Source organism: Copadichromis virginalis, linkage group LG17 (assembly GCF_057382275.1).
Source record: "Copadichromis virginalis isolate Kocher_CV1m ecotype Utaka linkage group LG17, C_Virginalis_male_GT1.1, whole genome shotgun sequence".
Lineage (NCBI taxonomy): Eukaryota > Metazoa > Chordata > Actinopteri > Cichliformes > Cichlidae > Copadichromis > Copadichromis virginalis.
This window is the reverse complement of record NC_140634.1, coordinates 6,502,117-6,520,232: the sequence shown is the minus strand read 5'-3', so window position 1 is coordinate 6,520,232 and position 18,116 is coordinate 6,502,117. Positions and strand designations below refer to the sequence as shown.

Here is an 18,116-nt window from a genome sequence, read left to right as displayed (position 1 = left end):
TCCCCCACTCGTTACCTGTATGAATGGCACCTGTTTGAACTCATCATCTGTATAAAAGACACCTGTCCACAGCCTCAAACAGTCAGACTCCAAACTCCGCCATGGCCAAGACCAAAGAGCTTTCGAAGGACACCAGGAAAAGTATTGTAGACCTGCACCAGACTGGGAAGAGTGAATCTACAATAGGCAAGCAGCTTGGTGTGAAAAAAATCAACTGTGGGAGCAATCATCAGAAAATGGAAGACATACAAGACCACTGATAATCTCCCTCGATCTGGGGCTCCACGCAAGATCTCATCCCGTGGGGTCAAAATGATCATGAGAACGGTGAGCAAAGATCCCAGAACCACACGGGGGGACCTGGTGAATGACCTGCAGAGAGCTGGGACCAAAGTAACAAAGGTCACCATCAGTAACACACTACAACGGCAGGGAATCAAATCCCGCAGTGCCAGACGTGTTCCGCTGCTGAAGCCAGTGCATGTCCAGGCCCGTCTGAAGTTTGCCAGAGAGCACATGGATGATACAGCAGAGGATTGGGAGAATGTCATGTGGTCAGATGAAACCAAAGTAGAACTTTTTGGTATAAACTCAACTCGTCGTGTTTGGAGGAAGAAGAATACTGAGTTGCATCCCAAGAACACCATACCTACTGTGAAGCATGGGGGTGGAAACATCATGCTATGGGGCTGTTTTTCTGCCAAGGGGACAGGACGACTGATCCGTGTTAAGGACAGAATGAATGGGGCCATGTATCGTGAGATTTTGAGCCAAAACCTCCTTCCATCAGTGAGAACTTTGAAGATGAAACGAGGCTGGGTCTTCCAACATGACAATGATCCAAAACACACCGCCCGGGCAACAAAGGAGTGGCTCCGTAAGAAGCATTTGAAAGTCCTGGAGTGGCCTAGCCAGTCTCCAGACCTCAACCCCATAGAAAATCTGTGGCGGGAGTTGAAAGTCCGTGTTGCTCGGCGACAGCCCCAAAACATCACTGCTCTCGAGAAGATCTGCATGGAGGAATGGGCCAAAATACCAGCTACTGTGTGTGCAAACCTGGTAAAGACCTAAAGTAAACGTTTGACCTCTGTTATTGCCAACAAAGGTTATGTTACAAAGTATTGAGTTGTATTTTTGTTATTGACCAAATACTTATTTCCCACCCTGATTTACGAATAAATTCTTTACAAATCCTACCATGTGGATTCATGGATTTTTTTTTTCCACATTCTGTCTCTCACAGTTGAAGTGTACCTCTGGTGCAAATTACTGACCTCTGACATCATTTTAGGTGGGGGAACTTGCACAATCGGTGGCTGACTAAATACTTTTTTGCCCCACTGTAAGTAGAACAAAGTTTACCATCAGATCTGTCAAAACAGAAGGTTGTCCTTAAGTACAGAAGTACTGTGCAAATTCTTCATATTGTGCTGAGAAATGGAAAATAGGTGCAACAATTTATAGAAACATGTGCAAACGTAAACATAAATACAGCACTGCTACAATAATGTTGAGGTCCAGTCTATGTGGAGGCCAATCCATGACTGATAGTATTCCATTGTGTCTTCTTCTATCTAGGTATGCTTTCACTGAATTGTGTTTGGGATCAGACTACAAAAACAGAGGCTCCATATGTTTTGCATATGGCTGTGGGCTCACTGTTGCACCTCTCTCCTGATCTTTTCTGTAAATACTGATGATGATTTGAACTACAAATCTCAGACTTGGATTAATTGCTCAGTCATACCTGTTGCCACTGATTTTCAGTCCTTTTCTTGTGTAATTTGGCATACCTCAGCCTTTTCTCCCCATTTCCATTGGTTACTGAGACCAATTCTGATTATTATTGTACTTTATTGAGCCCCGTGGGGAAATTGCTCTCTGCATTTAACCCATTCACTCAGTGAAGCAGTGGGCAGCCATTGGGCGCCCGGGGAGCAGTGTGTAGGGACGGTACCTTGCTCAGGGGTACCTCAGGGTAGCTGTTAAGGGGAATCGAACCCCCGACCTTCCGATCATGGGGCAACCACTCTACCTACTGAGCTATCCCTGCCCCATGATGAGGCTTCAGTGAACAGTAGATGGATCAACTGAAGGTTAATCATTTCTCTGGTGCTGTGTCTGGATTTTTTCCCCCCGTTTCTTAAAAATATGACTTTCAGATACTGTTCATCTGCTGTAGTCTGTTTTTTTCAGGACTGACATATCTTCTTTTGTCCTCCACTTGCCCAATTTCCTTTAAGGACATTGCACACCATGCTGAGATATTCCAAGTTTTCAACAATTAGCTATTTCAGAATTATATTGTTGGTGCATACATACTATTTAAAGCCTGTCAAACTGTTTTATTATTGGGATTTTTCATAGACTCAACAAAACAAAAATGGAACAAATTGGATTTTTCCAACAAGCTGCTAGTTTTTTGCTGTGTTGTCTGTTATGTGCAAACACAACAATGGGTCATCTCTTGAGTTAGGTACCTTCTTATACGTAAACTGTTCACGTCCGTGTTAACGGACATGAACAGCATTGACTAATGCTATATATAAAAAAAAGAGCGGTAACACTTTTGTACACTACGATATACATTTATAAAATGCATATTAACAGTTGCAGGGAAAAAAAGTTTCCGACTATAACATTAGAACACAAATTTGAACCCAATTAATTTCATTGAGAAAAACAAACCAGTATTACAAGAAATATGAACTTCTGGGATTAGCAGTAAATATCAATGTGTGAGTGGGTTCCTGGTTTTAAAGAACAGGGATCTGTTCTTCATAAGAAATGTTTCCAGAAGTGTATCAAGGGATGAACAAAAGTATGTGAGGAAAAAGAATTAATGATGTTAATCAGACTGTTACAAAAACAATTGCTAAAGAGTTTGCAACCCACAAATCACACAGATTGCATGCAAGTGAAGGATTTCCATTATTGTAACTAGCAACACGCAAAAAAAGAAACTAAATCTCTTGTAAAACACACATAACGGAGAAGTCGTTTGGCAAAGCCACTGTCCAACTGCAAGCAGCTGAATGACACCAAACCCCTATATTGGGAAAAGAAGAGCAGACAGGGGCCTGAAACATTAAATGCATCTCACATGTCATGTGACATTTAGTGAGCTGGCTCTACTGTTTCAGTAGAGAAAGTCAAAGGTCAAATAATGGCCTGAGAGATATAAATAGAAGGTCAACACTGTACTCGACTAGAAAGGCCAAGGGCAAATAAAGCTTAGACCCGAGTGCAATGCAAAGGAATGCATTTCATTGCCAACCCCCAAATCCCCAACCCCTCCATACCCTGTAAAGAGTATGGATGAATAGCTGCACGGTTGTATAGTCTGCAAAGCTTGAATGAAAGTTAAGGCACAATTCTTGGTTACATTCAACAAACATCCACAGCATTTAAACTGTTGCAGTTCAGTGTGAACTAGGATCAGTTTTTGTCTTCTTCACAATTGGAATTGAAAATCTGCTTTTCACAACTGTTATCTGTGCCTAAAATCATTCTGATTCTTTATAAATATTCTTGAACTGCAAGACTATGTAACAAAATTAATAACTTCAGTGATGGCCACAATCAGCTAAACATGTACTTACAAGTGTCTCTAATTCCAGGAGACAATGTTGGAGCCAGAATGACATTCCTGTGTTTATGGAAAACTTGCTGATAATTCTCTAATGTCAAATTTAATGAATCCTTGACAGGAATTTTCAATATTGCTGTAAGAGATTTTTTTCAAATAATTAGTATTACTAATTTTCAAACACATTTATGTGAACAGAAGGACTTTTGTTCTTTTCCTTTAATTTTCTTATCTGTTCTGTCGAAACAAGATGGTAATGACATTCAGCAATATTAACATAAGTAAAATCCACCGTTACATGACAAGAGTGATAAAAAAAAAAAAATGAACATAAGAAAGTGTTGTGTCCCTAATAATGACATAACACTCTATTGTGACATGATAATAATGACATGATTTTCTAAATGTTAGAAATTAAACCCTTAATCTTCAATCCTTGATTCCATGTATCACAGTAATAACAAAGTAACAAAGACAAATTCAACAGAGAGAAATAATAAAGATAATAACAATAATAATAAAACAACAGAAGGAAAAAGAAAACAACTTAAAACAGCAGGAAAATTGTTAACCGTCTCCATTATAACCAGATGTTACACAAAACTCATCGACTACCTACAAATTCAATATTACAGGCCAGGCAACAAGTCAGGCAGCTGAAATGATTAGGCACTCAGCCATTTCTCACAGTAAAAAAATACACATAATCATTAAAGCAGAGCTAGAACAACTTATGATAATTCACATTCATGATATAATGCCAGATATAGAACAAATCGCTCTTTAGTGCCCACATTTAAAACCTTGACGAATACATTTTAGCCAGAATATAAAGAGCTGTCCATTCAGGCTGGACTTTACATTCCGGGTAGTATGGTCTCCACACAGCTGTAGATCCAGTCCTGTTTTTCATTGATGGGTAGAACATGTTGGCACACCTACAGGAAATCATCAATATCCTGCATCATGCTTTTTACATGGAGTGAATAACTTAAATGTTAAAGTGTCTTTTTTCTTCTAATAAAATAATAATGATTATAAATTCATTATAATATTAGCAAAGCAGCATTGTTACCATGCCTACTTACCATTTTAGTCCTGGCTGGCACTTCTACAGCAAACACTGTCATGCCTCTGCTACTGCAGCAGTTCCTGCTCTGCTCGTTGTTCACATGCACAGTCACGCTCTGGTTTGTCTGCAATCAAAGCAGTCAGTGTGCAACTGATTATTACACAGAATAAAGCTAAACATTCTCATGATAATCAGGTGCACTCTTATAAAGTAGCTGCTTTGCTTCACTGGATCATTCTTTTAGAGTCGCTCTCGTTGCTATGAGAAAGGACACTGCTGCTGCATAACAATTACAAATGAATAGTGCGACTCTATAGCAGTTGACTGTATTAAGACAGTAAGGTTTGGGTAGTGCTATCCACTGCAGATGTTTGGCAAATACAAGTATCAATCACGTTGATGCTCTAAACGAACACCATTTTTATTTAAGGGATTATCTGTGACATTCTTATAATTCCTCCTACACAAATTTTGTACTCTACCTTGTTGGTAATGAGGGAGGAAATCCTGTGCTCCCCTTTGTAGGTGTAGATGAACACATTGTCGTGTCCCCTCAGTGCTTTGGCCCCTGTTCTAGCTGTGATGGACTTCTGGAGCGCCTGGTTCAGAAGCTTGGGCCCTGAATCCATGCTGAGGGGCTGGATGGATGGCTGAGTGCTTTCACAGTATACGTCTATCTGGAATGGACAGGCCTGGTGGAGCGGGAGGGAGGGTTTATGTAGTAAGTAGTCATGATGTGTGCCTGATATCAGGCTATTGCATGTATGCCAAGGATGTATGTTTATGTATTCTGACTAAAACCATATATGCAAACCTACCTCTACCAGCTCCAGCATACGGTTGTAACCCATAGCTTCCAGCGTGACCCACATGTCTGCAGGGTCTCCATCTTTCTCAGTGGCCTCCATCAGGTTCAGCTCCATGAATCCCTGTCGTGTCAGCTGGTTCTTTCTCATATCAAAGTTTTCTGTTACCACAAGGAGGTAGAAGACAGCTTTAATATCACCGTAATATCAATATAATACTGTAATAGCGCCTTCTCCTCCAATTAATTTCATATTAATTTCATAATTTTTACCTTTGCAGACGGCCCAGGCATCCTTGTCACACTTCTCTCCGCTGGTCCTGAGCTCAAAGAAATTGTACTCCTCCAGGCTGAGCAAACCATTGCCATCAAGGTCTATAATCTCAAAAATGTCAGACAGCACCTCCCTGTGGCAGAAACAGAGCAACACAGAAATATCAGCAGACCTGCAGGCAGCCAACTTCAACTTTTTCAGATGTCCTCACTCCTTCAGGTCCTGTGAGAAGAACAGAGGTAGCAAAGCACGGCACACTTTTATCCCAGTGTGGATCCACTGAGCTTTATAAACATTTTATAGATTAGTAAACACTGAAATTCTCACCAGTCAAACACTGTAAAACTGAGACAGCCTCACCTGAACTCCCTGGTCAGGTCTAGTTCTTCTGTGTCAGTCCTGTAGAACAACTCCACGGGTTTACCAGAAGGGCTCTTTCTGCTCCTTTTCTTTAACCTGCAGCCACTGGTGAAGGGAAGCAGGTGGTATGTCCCAGCATTCAGTTCCCCTTTCCAAATATACTTCTACAGAGATAGAAAAAAAGAGGTTGCACAGTAAACAGACAACACCAAAAATATCCTGGCATACAGTATCATCACATTTCAGCTTCCCAAATGATTCCAGCTTTTATGATATCAGTGGATCTGGGTCTGGCTTTTAAATCAATCAAGTCCCAATGGGACTGATTTAATAATACGGACCTGTTAAGACAGCCAAACTTACTTCTTTGTCTTTTGACTCAGTGAAACACACTAAATTTGTGTCTTCTTTAGTTTCACCAGCTGACATGACAAAAAGTGCTGTGTCCACTGTCATCCATGCTGAGGACTTGTCTGAAAATTAGAGCAAAACCACATGAATGCATAAAGATTTTACACAGGACTTTAACATTTTAGCTCTACAGACTATTTAATTCAGCACAGATTTTTACCCTACAAGCAATAAGGGAGGGTTCAAAGAAGATCAACTTACCCAAGATTTTCAACGTTTTTTTCTGATTGTACAAAATGAAATGGACCGATGAGATTTTACATTCCTCGAAGACTTTTTGCAGCCCACATTAATCCAGTCAGTCTACTGATTGAGCCAAAACAAATAAACTGATGTGCGCCTTCCTAATAAATGATCTTCCACTGAGCTGAAATTCAGTCTGACCTGATGCTACACGATGTAACAGATTTTTAAACAGCAAAAGGAAAGTAAATCTTCTTTGTGATTTCTATTCTACAATACTTTATGTTACAGCATCACAGGGAACATCTAAAACCACTCAGCTCAAACAGTGGTTCTCAAACACTGTTCAATAATGTACACCCCCTTTGAAATGTTTCTTCACCCAGTTAAAGTCGTCTGAAAAATAAAGTACAACCTCTTTCAGTTTTTATATATCGGGATAATAAAAATAACCTCACCAGCAGGTCTAAAAAATGAGGTAAATACAACCTCAGATGAACTACAAAACATGACATTATGTCGTTATCCCCTGCATTACTCCAAAGTACCATCGGGGTATTCCAGTGAGAGATTAAATATGGCCCTGTCCCTTTCTTATAGTAATATACACAACCCCAACTCAAAAGAAAAGAGACGGGACACTATGCAAATTCTAAATGAAAACAGAATTCAATGATTAGTAAATCCCATAAACCTATATTTCATTCACTGTAGAAATGTTTAAAGTGACAAAATGGACCATTTTAAGAAAAATATCAGCTCATTTTGAATTTGACAGCAGCAGCATGTCTCAAAAACGTTGTGACAGAGGAACAAAAGGCTAGAGAAGTAACCGGTCCTAAGTTGGAGGAACAACTAATTATGTTAACTGACAACAGGCCAGTAATATGACTGGGTATAAAAGAGCATCTTAGAGTTTCTCAGAAGAAAAGCTGGGCAGAAGTTCACGTCTACAAATAGTGGATGAATTTCAGGATAATGTTCCTCAACATAAAGTTGAAATGGTTTTGAATATCTCATAATCTGTCTTTCATAATATCATCAAAAGGTTAAGAGAATTAGAGATTAAGATCAGCATTCGATGTCTGTGAACTTCAGGCCCTCAAGTGGCACTGGTGTGGAAATCAGGAACCCTTTCAGAAATCACTGCGAACATAGTTCACTATGCCATCTACAAACACAGGCTAAACTGACACCATCGATGCTGAAAAGCAGATTTTAGAGCAACGCATGCGCCCATCCTGACATCTTTTTCAGAGAAAGCATCGCATATTCCAGCAACAAAATGGTAATCCACAAACTGCTTCTATTACAACAGCACGGCTTCACAGTAGAAGAACCCGGGTGCGGAACTGGCCTGTCTGCAGTCCAGACTTTTCACCAAGTGAAAACATTTGGGGCATCATGAAAGAAAAAAATATTTCTACAAAAAGACTCAGGACTGTTGCACAGCTAGAATCCTAAATCAGAGAAGATGGAACGACATCCTCTCCTAAAAGTCCAGCAGCTGCTCTGCTCAGTTCCCGCATGTTTACAGACTGTTGTTAAAAGAAGAGGTGATGCTACACAGCGGTAAACAGATGCCTGCTCCAGCTTTTTGAGATCAAATTCAAAATGAGACAATATTTTCTCTAAAAAGATACATTTCCTCTGTATCTGCAGTTTAAGTACCAACCAGGTCTGTGGCTGAGGCCGAGTGGTTGGATGGTTAGGTAGACGGTTGTCGTGTGGGGGATGTGGAGCTGGTACTGCAGAGCGCTGATACTCCCGTCGTCTTCCAAAAAGAAGCAGCCTTTCATAAAACTGTGATTCCAACCCTAGAAAAATGGAAAATATTCCTGTTCTGACTCAGACATTAATATAATATTGAGGAAACAGTGAGGAATAACAGTTGTTACAGTTGCATAAATACTATGTGTACAGTTTTCCTTAGTTACTTGTATGCTATTAAGTTTTACTACGTGTGACCCCATCTTAGATCTCAACACAATCTGGACACAGTTTTCCTGGTTGACAACAAAACACATTCATTCAGCAGAAACCAAAACTAATGTGCAGCTCCTGTTTAACAGGAGGACTGATCTCGTGATAGGGACAAAGTGAATAAAGCAGTCAGTCATAACAGTTAAGCAGCTCGCTTGATTAACAGAAAGTGCCATTGAGATAATTACCACTCCAATCTTCATGGGGGCATATCCATTATTACCCAGCTAATGTCAGCTCGGCAGCATGAAAACACACGTTATACACGCGCTGATCCAGAGGAGGGCAGCAGAGTCCCACTGCCTTTCTGCCGCAGCCTCAACTAAATCTTCCTCTAGGACTTGATATGGCAAATTGGAGTCCATTTAACTTTGATAAATACAGACTTTTCAATCTTGGGCCAGCGGTCATTCAAAACTATCAAGAGGCTACTTTGGCAAAATTTATGAATCCTAATATTTCTCTCCTTTTGAAATCCTGTTGTTCTTATTTCTGGCAGCACAACCGAAATGAGGTCATAATTTGAAATTGAACAGGAACATCAGCGCGAGGAAGTTTTCATTCCACTCATTGGAGACACATTAAATGAAAACACAGTTGGTGTGGACACACGGTAAGAGGGCATTGAGGGCCAACCGCGTCTGGAATAGGCTATATATCCTTTTAGTGGACAAATAAATCACCAAGTTAAACAAAGAAAGTACCATAAAGACGGAGCATGTCACTCCTTTAGAGAAAAGCTATTTTCTCAAAGTATTTATCTTGGGCTGAGAGGCATAAAAGATCAAACCATAACACTTCAGAGGTTTGTCCAGACAATATTAAATGAGGGGAAATGCCACAGGCTCCCATCCACTGCTTAAAGACATCAGAATTAATGCCCCCATAGAGAGAGGGTCAGCCTGCAGACTAATACAGGCGCTGTCACCTGCTCCGGCCACAGGTCTGATTTACTGTTTCACACAGGGTCACAGGACACCGAACCAGCCACAAACACAACCACACACACATACACACACGAGCATTTAAACCGCAGCCTTCTCATTTTGTTACACTTGTAACCTGTACATAAACACAAACACTCAGAATAAGTAAGAATAATCCTTACTGGCTGGGTTTCTATTCATGAAGACATATTTGCATCCCACACACACATCCACACACACATTCACACAGTTACAAAAACACATCCTACCCTCCACCCACCACCTCCCAGTCATCAGCCTGTGGCAATATAAAAGCCAATATGGCGAGCAGAACTTCCCCTCAGAGGTAATCTCTGGACAACCATTCTTTTACCTCGAGGTTGTCTGGCCCTTTCCAATCTCAACACCGCGCTCGCACCTGAGAGATGGAGCAGGGGGTTGTTAGTTTTATTTATATATTTACTCCCCACCCCCACCGCCCCTTTTGCTGTAAAGCAAACCAGCTGAGGTTAAGCCAGAAAGAGTGAAAACAAAGAGTGTGAGATCAATACAGTGTATATCTGTCTGCCCTGGGCTAAATTTGCCCATCAAAAATACTGCATGACACCAGGCAACGCTGTAGAGCTTCTTATAATGGGGTCCCTCGCACAAGGGCCCCACGTACTTAATATTTCCAGTTTGGTCTGTGATTCAAACTTAACAGCAATGCATAAACTCCAAATCATCTACAGATATTGTTCATTTTCTCATTAAATTAAGTTTTCTCTAATCAAATGCTGGTAAAATGTGGTTTTAAAACAGTGATATCAATGGATGGACTCTTATTTAAAGCACAAACTGATTGATGATGACTTTCATTATCACTTAATTATTTCATTTCGTTAAATTAAACACAAATGTACACTCTTCTCTGGTTCCAAGTGTACAAGCCAGTGTAATAGACTGAGAGGCTCTGGGAAAAACTGACAGGTTAACCAATAATGAAGTTATTCATTAGATGTAGCTATGAAGTCAAAACGACTGAAGGGGGTTACCTGTAAACCTGAAGGCTCTGGGAATTTGTTGGCTTTAGTGCTGCTGGATGTCATCGTGATTGAGCTTGACAGAGACGAACGTCTGCTGCGAGCTGAAGAAGGCCGGGAGGATGAGCGGTTGTCTGCAACACACACACAGGCCAGACACGTAAAAATTCTCATGGACACACACACACACACACACACACACACACACACACACACACACACATCTCGCAACTTTTTTTTTTTCCTCGAAGACTAATTGAAGCTCGAAAATGTCAATTTGCTAATGAGTGGTCTGATTGTTTCGAAGTCTGGGAAATGGAGATGCGAAGGAACGAGACGGACTTATGAGCAAATTACCGTAGCAAAGAAATAAACAGACCCACTGTCATTGGGTTTATCACAGATCTATTTTGCTGGGACTATTCTAGGCGGTCTACAGATGCATTAAAACGTAACCCCCCCAACAAAAGCTTCCATGTGAGCGCACATTGAATGTTGGGGTAGTTTTTTCTTCAGCAGAATGAACAGATAATCATCTCTCAGCAGTTCTTGGTAAAGAGAAAAAAAATATGTCAAAATTACCCATGTCTGATATGATTAAAATGTATATCTTGGGGCAGTTCTGGTTTCTACTGACAAATCTAAGACCAAATGAGCAGTCCAAATTGTTTTCGAGCTGGAAGAATAACCCATTCAACATGTGCGATCACGTAGCATCTTGTGTCAGAGCCTTGTTAAAATGTAACGCGTATAAATCAATACATGGGAGAGGCGCAATAATGTGATAATCCCGACTACTATCTGGAAGCTCATTTGTTTTTGCAGCAGTGGTGGACTGGGCCTCCTCTCTAATCCCTCATCATCTCCCCAGTGAGAAGTGGTGGAATCCTCCAAATCAATAACATGAACATGGACTGACCACTTAAATCAACCCCATCTATCTTCCCACTGTGAGCCTGTCCTTGGCTCGCTCATCCTGGACCTCGGTTCTTTTCGACACAGTGCTTCTAAAGTGAAAAAGTGAGCGTTTAACATCCACTTAATAAAAAAAAAAAGTGGCTGGAGAAGCACACATTTCTCATGTTTGTAAGAAATAGTAGTTTAGCAAGTTGGAAATTACCAACTTCGAAAAAAAGAAAAGAAAAGAAAAATAATCACGTGGGATTTCAAAAGTGATTGAACGCCTGGAGTTTTCCTCAGAGTTGACAGAGCCAATGTCAATCTCTTAATGGCAGAAATGATTACTCAAATCAAAACACTTTACAGTCTCCTCCCTCCAAACAGGCCACCTTAATTGTGTGGCTATTATGATGTATGGACTGTCTTAATGAGGTGATTTGTCATGGAGTGAGTGAAAAATCGATCAGTAACCGAGCAAATGGGAAATCTGTGTGTATGGGTGTGCATCCAAATATATGAAAATTTTGCACAAAACTGTTGTATAGTTGATGTTGTTTTTTTAACCAAAATTTTGATATCCCTTTTTTCTTTTAGCTCTCGCTAGAAGGTCGAATCCTGCACCTTTCTTTGGCGTCGTGTCCGAGTCCGCCCGCTGAGTTGCTGATGATGCTGATGACACGGAGCTCTTTGGCGGGCTGTATGATTGACTGCCAAAGTTCAGTCTCTTCAGCTTGGCATCAGCCTCAAGTCTCTCCAAAGCAGCTGTTTGACACTGCTCTACTGTAGACGCAAACAATCTGCAGAACTGACAGCAGCAGGAAAGCAAGAGTAAGAGGATGATGCATGAGCGATACTTTGAAGCAACAAGCAGCGGGATGAATGTTTACAGTCTGGTGTTAGGCAATGTTAAGAATGAGTAGAAGACGTATTAAATAAACATGAATGTGGAACAAATATGAGGAAGAATTAGAATTTCGTGTTACTCATTAATGTTCTGAGTAAATGGCATATTAAGATATAGTGTATCCATAACAAAAGTCCAGTATAAGCAAGCAATAAGAATAATGACGGAAGACTGAAAATTCAGTATAAACCTGATAACTTCAATGTTTCTTTAAGGCTGCACGACTGCACTGTACAGTATGTGTGTACAATCTGTGATACAGGAAACAGGGACAAGGGCTTTTAAGATAAGCTGTTTATAAAGTATAATTACATAAAAATCAGCAAAAGTCATTTCATATGTCTACACTTACTTCTGCGTAGTGCAGTTTGCCATCCTTGTTGATGTCAGCCAGTGAGAAGATAGCATTCACCTCCTCTTTTGTCATTTTCTCTCCTCTCTAGAAGAGCAAGAAAATATGCTTCAGTTCGTTTGCCATGTGATTTGCTAGTAAGATATTTGAGGTAACGAGTAGCTGAACAGTTGTACCTAATGTCTTGATGCATCCAGGTAAGTAAATCCCAAAAGGTTGATTCTGTTCAGTCTCTAGAAGTCACTTGGATGAGTGACGAAACATTTCTCCCACTGAAAACGCTAATTCCAGATGAACAGAATCAACCTTTTGGGAGTTGTACCTAATGAAGTGGCCAGTTAACTCAAAAATGACATCTATAACAAACTTATATAACCATATACCATACCATATTCACTTTATAACTAAAGTATAACCACTTGATGAAAATCTAATCCAAAGTGTTAGGCTACTCACAGTGATTAAGGCCTTCTCCAGTTCACTGTGTGTGATGTAGCCATCACCGTTCACATCCATCTTTTTAAAAACTCTCATCAGCTCACTCTCCTCAGTTTTCTCCTCATGCTTGAGAATCTCACAAAAGTCATCAAAGTTCAGCTTAGATGTTGTAGCAGTCCAGTATTTATTAAGAGTGGCACTGGATGGATTTCTACCAGCTTGTTGAAGAACTGAATGGAGGAATAGGAAACAAATGTTTACACAAATAAATAAATAAATAAATGAAACCCCCTGTATCCACATTGTCCTGATGGTAATCAGGACAAGGAAATCATTCAGATGAATAGAACCGACAGTATTTTACAGTGAGATATGCAACCTTTTACCTCAAAAAATTTGATGCCGACTCAACTTCAATAGAAATTATAATTAAATTCAACACTTAAGGTGAAGTTTATTTTCAAATTTGGCCATCCTTCCAAATAGGATGAGCAGATGTCCTTCTTTAAGTGGAAATGCCACAGCATTTCTGTTCCCTGACCCCCTGTCCCATATTTTAACTGGTTCTACAGGACATGCACTTTTCTCCATACTGGATTTTACCAAATGCACATGAATGGAGGGTTTTTTGTTTTTTTTTTATAGTCAGAAGGTTAGCCAGTATAATGCCATACTCATCAAAGAGTTACAAGTTTCAATTCACCAAAAATAAAAACATTAAAAAAAAAAAATCACAGCTTTGGTTGAATTTTCAGTTTGAACAGAGGGAGAAATATGGTGTGAAGTCACAGAGAATATGTGTGTCATAATTGGTAATTATTGCTAAAAACTGGGCAGCACGGTGGCACAGTGGATAGCACCTGAATTCAATTCCACCATTAGGCCAGAGTCTTTCTGTGTGGCATTTGCATGATCTCCTGTTGTTTACATGGGATCTCTCCGGTTACTAAGACTTCCTCCCACAGTCCACAGACATGCAGTACCCTGCCTCTTGCCCTAAGACAGCTCGGATAGGCTTCAGCCCCCCCACCCCCCGCGACAGAAGAAATAAGTGTGCCAGTTTAAGGAGGCTTATAGATGCTTCCCTAATAAAATATTAGTCTGTATAAAGACTGTTGAATGAGGCTATAAGAGCAAATTTTAACTTTTACTTAAGAGAACTGCAAACACAATTGGCCTTTACATGGCAAACACCAATCCTGGATTTTTATCTTTAAATTAGCGATGAAAAACCTCCCGTCATTGTTAATGTTTGCCCCACATTTAGGTTGTTGGGATCTGGTCACCCTGGTCTCAGAGTTTGGGGGAAATTCCCATTTTCTACTTTCAATCATTTCTTTTCATAGTATAAGTATAGAACACAGAGAAAAGTGGCCCATTATAGTGAAACTCAGCGATAAAAACTTGTTACTTACTACACATCACAATCACAATGAACTGCTTACAAAGGTTTATTTGTTGCTAGCTAACAATCAGTGAGTTGTCTTCGCTTACCACGGCATAAGTGCTGTTTCGAAGTGATATTTGTCAAACTAGATCTGAACACAGCCAGGTACGCGGCTCTGCACTGCATGTAGAAAGCCTCATCCTCTTCAGAAGGACGGGGTGACTCCTGAAAAGACATCTTCCGAAGAACAGATCGACCTGCTTACCCTTAGCTAAGTCTCGCCAGCTTAGAAAAAAACGGTAGCCGGATATGGCAGCTTTTACCTCATTATCAAGCTGTGACCGTCATGTTTAACCAGCTAAATGCAGTGTATTGAATAAGATTAGAATGAAACAATGACACTTATCGTCACACATCATACTGGTACATCTAGGCTGTTGCTATGTAAACAAAAAAAATCCAACGGTACGCATGAAAACGGACACGGAAGAAACACAAGTTAAACGTTCCGGTTGCTTTTAAAACGGACGTGAAGCGGTGCTTGCCCTGCCGAGGTGATTAAAAACAATATGTATGATAAAAAAAACATCGCATTTAAAACGTTGTTTGAGTCTTTGTTTTTAGGAAAATGTATTTTAGGAAGTTCGTATATAGCAAAACATAAAAACTACAAATGCGATCGCATAGTAAGCTGTTCCTGAAGGCTTTAAACTTAAAAAGACAAAAAAAAAAAAAAAGGATAAAGTATTCTTCCGTGAAAATTTGGTAGCTCTTTATTACTTTAGGTCGTTCATTTATGATTTTTTCCATATCATCTATGTTAACATCAAAGAATATGTACATAACAACAATTCAGGCTGTGAACACTCATTAAAGTAATATCACCTGTTTAAGTAAGTGTGGGCAATGCAGCCCTACATGAACTACACCAATAGTTTTTTGCTGCATTATAGTTAACTTAAGTTGCAACAAGTTTAAAAAACAAAAACAAAGATAGTTTAGAGGTTTTAAATATACTTGTAATTTACATTCACATTTTTCACAAGACCTTTTCACATATATAGAAATTCTTAAAGGTCTGCTGATAATGTATTCACAGCTACAGTCCCCCATTCTCAGAGGTCAAATAAGTTGACAAACAATCATAATTTTAAATATAAGTATTCTTTCAATACTTAAATGAAAATCCTTTCCTCTCAGTGAGTGCCTGAAGTTTAGACATTACCAGAGAGGGTTCTTCATTTGCTGCTTTTCAGTGGGTGTCTCTGCATTCATTTTCATAACCTGACAATTTAGAATGTACAATTGAAAAGTTGCTCTATTGGCTGGGTGAATACTTCAGGCAGCAAAAACCCAAGAAAGAGGAGCCAAAATGGAAGGACAGGCCCCTGCACGGTATGTACCTCTGGCAGATAGAGGAGGTTGTTGACATGCACAAATCCTGCCATCCTACTAGTGGCTGGACTGAAAGACAGGATAGAAACAAGCTTTAAATGCAAGATCCATAGAGACAGGGGTCTACCACTCCAGGAAAGACCCCAGGTGCAGACTGTGTAAAGATGCCCCTGAGACAATCCAGCACATAACAGCAGGGTGCAAGATGCTAGGAGGCAGGGGAAACATGGAACGCTATAATCAAGCTGATTTCAAATACAGATAGCTTTTCACATTCAATTTAAATATGATGCTCAAAGAGATGCCAACGAGGAAGCCCATCATTAAACTGCAAAAACAAAATAAACCTATTAGAGAAAAAGGAAAAACTTCAGGAGTGGCCAAATCCACAATCTGCTGCATTCTTGAAAGGAATGAATGTTATGACAAACTATGACACAACACCATAAAGCCTGAAAGAGCACAGTAGACAACTTAAGTGGATGATGACAGAATTATTTCCATGGTTAAGAAAATCAACTTCACAACATTTAACCAACTCATAAATACTATCAAGGAGGCAAAAGACACCTTTGTGAATGGAGATACAAAGAGTAGAAAAGAGAGTTCATGATCTGATACATACCACATCATTGAATGACAGAACATCATCAGTATGTTTACCTCTGGTGTGACTGCTGATAACAGGATGAAGTATACAGGACTGTACGCTCTGTTCAGATTCTGCTAAATGCTGCGAAACTGATCAGACAGCGCGTCACAGTGAAAATGGATAATGACCCAAAGCATGAGCAACACAAGAGCTCTCAAGACAAAGAAATGGGTTATTCCAAAAGCGGCCAAGACTGTCACCTGATCTCAACCCAACAGAGTGTGCTTTTCAGTTATTAAATACAAGACTGAATTCAGAGAGACCCACAAACAAGAAGTAACTGACGTTTGCTCCAGTAAAGGCAAGGAGAGAATATCAAAGCAGGAAACAGCATTTGGTGAAGTTCATGGGTTCCAGATGTCAGGCAGTCAAAACAATCTTTATTTTTTAAATTATGTTACTTTGTCCAGTCATGATTGAGCTTCTAACAATTGTGAACTATGTATAAAAATGTCTGTAAACAGTTTCTGCAAAAGTTTTGTTAAACCCCCTAAATTAAAGCTGAAAGTCTACACTTCAATCACATATTGATTAATACAGTTTTTTTTTTTTAACTTATGGACCAAATTATAATGAACAATTCTTTCCTGAGAAAGAGAGAAATAGATTTCAGCTTCTTTCATTGTACAAAACCTGCCATCCTTGACTGGGACTGCAAGTTCTTAAGCCGATGTGTTGACAATGGTCCACGCATTGCTCTGCAGAGACACCAACAATACTCACAGGTGTCTCTGCAGAGACACTTTAAGCATGAAGTATGCGCGCAAAATTCCCATCAGCCCATTAGCCCACATTTTGTTAATTCTGTCCAGACAAATGTAGGGGTTCCTCCGATTGTATCAAAGATAGCACCAATATAGGTCTCCTTTTTTAACACATAGACAGAGCCATCTTAGAAGGTCTGTTTTGGACTGAGGAGTGTATAATCTGGGTGTAGAATGATTGGAATCACTGCCTGCACGTACAAGATATACAATGGGGCAAAAAGGTATTTAGTCAGCCACCGATTGTGCAAGTTCCCCCACTTAAAATGATGACAGAGGTCAGTAATTTGCACCAGAGCTACACTTCAACTGTGAGAGACAGAATGTGAAAAAAAAAAATCCATGAATTCACATGGTAGGATTTGTAAAGAATTTATTCGTAAATCAGGGTGGAAAATAAGTATTTGGTCACCTCAAACAAGGAAAATCTCTGGCTCTCACAGACCTGTAACGTCTTCTGTAAGAAGCTTTTCTGTCCCCCACTCGTTACCTGTATGAATGGCACCTGTTTGAATGGCACCTGTTTGAACTCATCATCTGTATAAAAGACACCTGTCCACAGCCTCAAACAGTCAGACTCCAAACTCCGCCATGGCCAAGACCAAAGAGCTTTCGAAGGACACCAGGAAAAGTATTGTAGACCTGCACCAGACTGGGAAGACTGAATCTACAATAGGCAAGCAGCTTGGTGTGAAAAAA

At 39.9% G+C, this 18,116-nt stretch overlaps 1 protein-coding gene and 1 long non-coding RNA gene across 2 annotated transcripts; one reads left to right on the top strand and one right to left on the bottom strand.

Moving 5' to 3' along the window:
* Positions 1-3,790: 3,790 nt before the first annotated feature.
* On the bottom strand, positions 3,791-15,096 carry efcab7 (EF-hand calcium binding domain 7). The gene is made up of 13 exons (XM_085436659.1): positions 14,714-15,096; positions 13,238-13,449; positions 12,782-12,868; positions 12,147-12,330; positions 10,638-10,759; positions 8,370-8,511; positions 6,464-6,573; positions 6,101-6,264; positions 5,740-5,873; positions 5,480-5,628; positions 5,144-5,353; positions 4,678-4,785; positions 3,791-4,527 (listed from the first exon to the last, which is right to left on the bottom strand). Exons 1-13 carry the CDS (start codon positions 14,841-14,843, stop codon positions 4,447-4,449), a joined length of 1,833 nt encoding a protein of 610 aa, XP_085292785.1. The 5' UTR covers positions 14,844-15,096; the 3' UTR covers positions 3,791-4,446.
* LOC146688894 (uncharacterized) lies at positions 5,578-12,256 on the top strand. The gene is made up of 3 exons (XR_014915979.1): positions 5,578-5,644; positions 5,748-5,979; positions 12,120-12,256. It is a non-coding gene; the product is annotated as an uncharacterized LOC146688894 (long non-coding RNA).
* Positions 15,097-18,116: the final 3,020 nt, after the last annotated feature.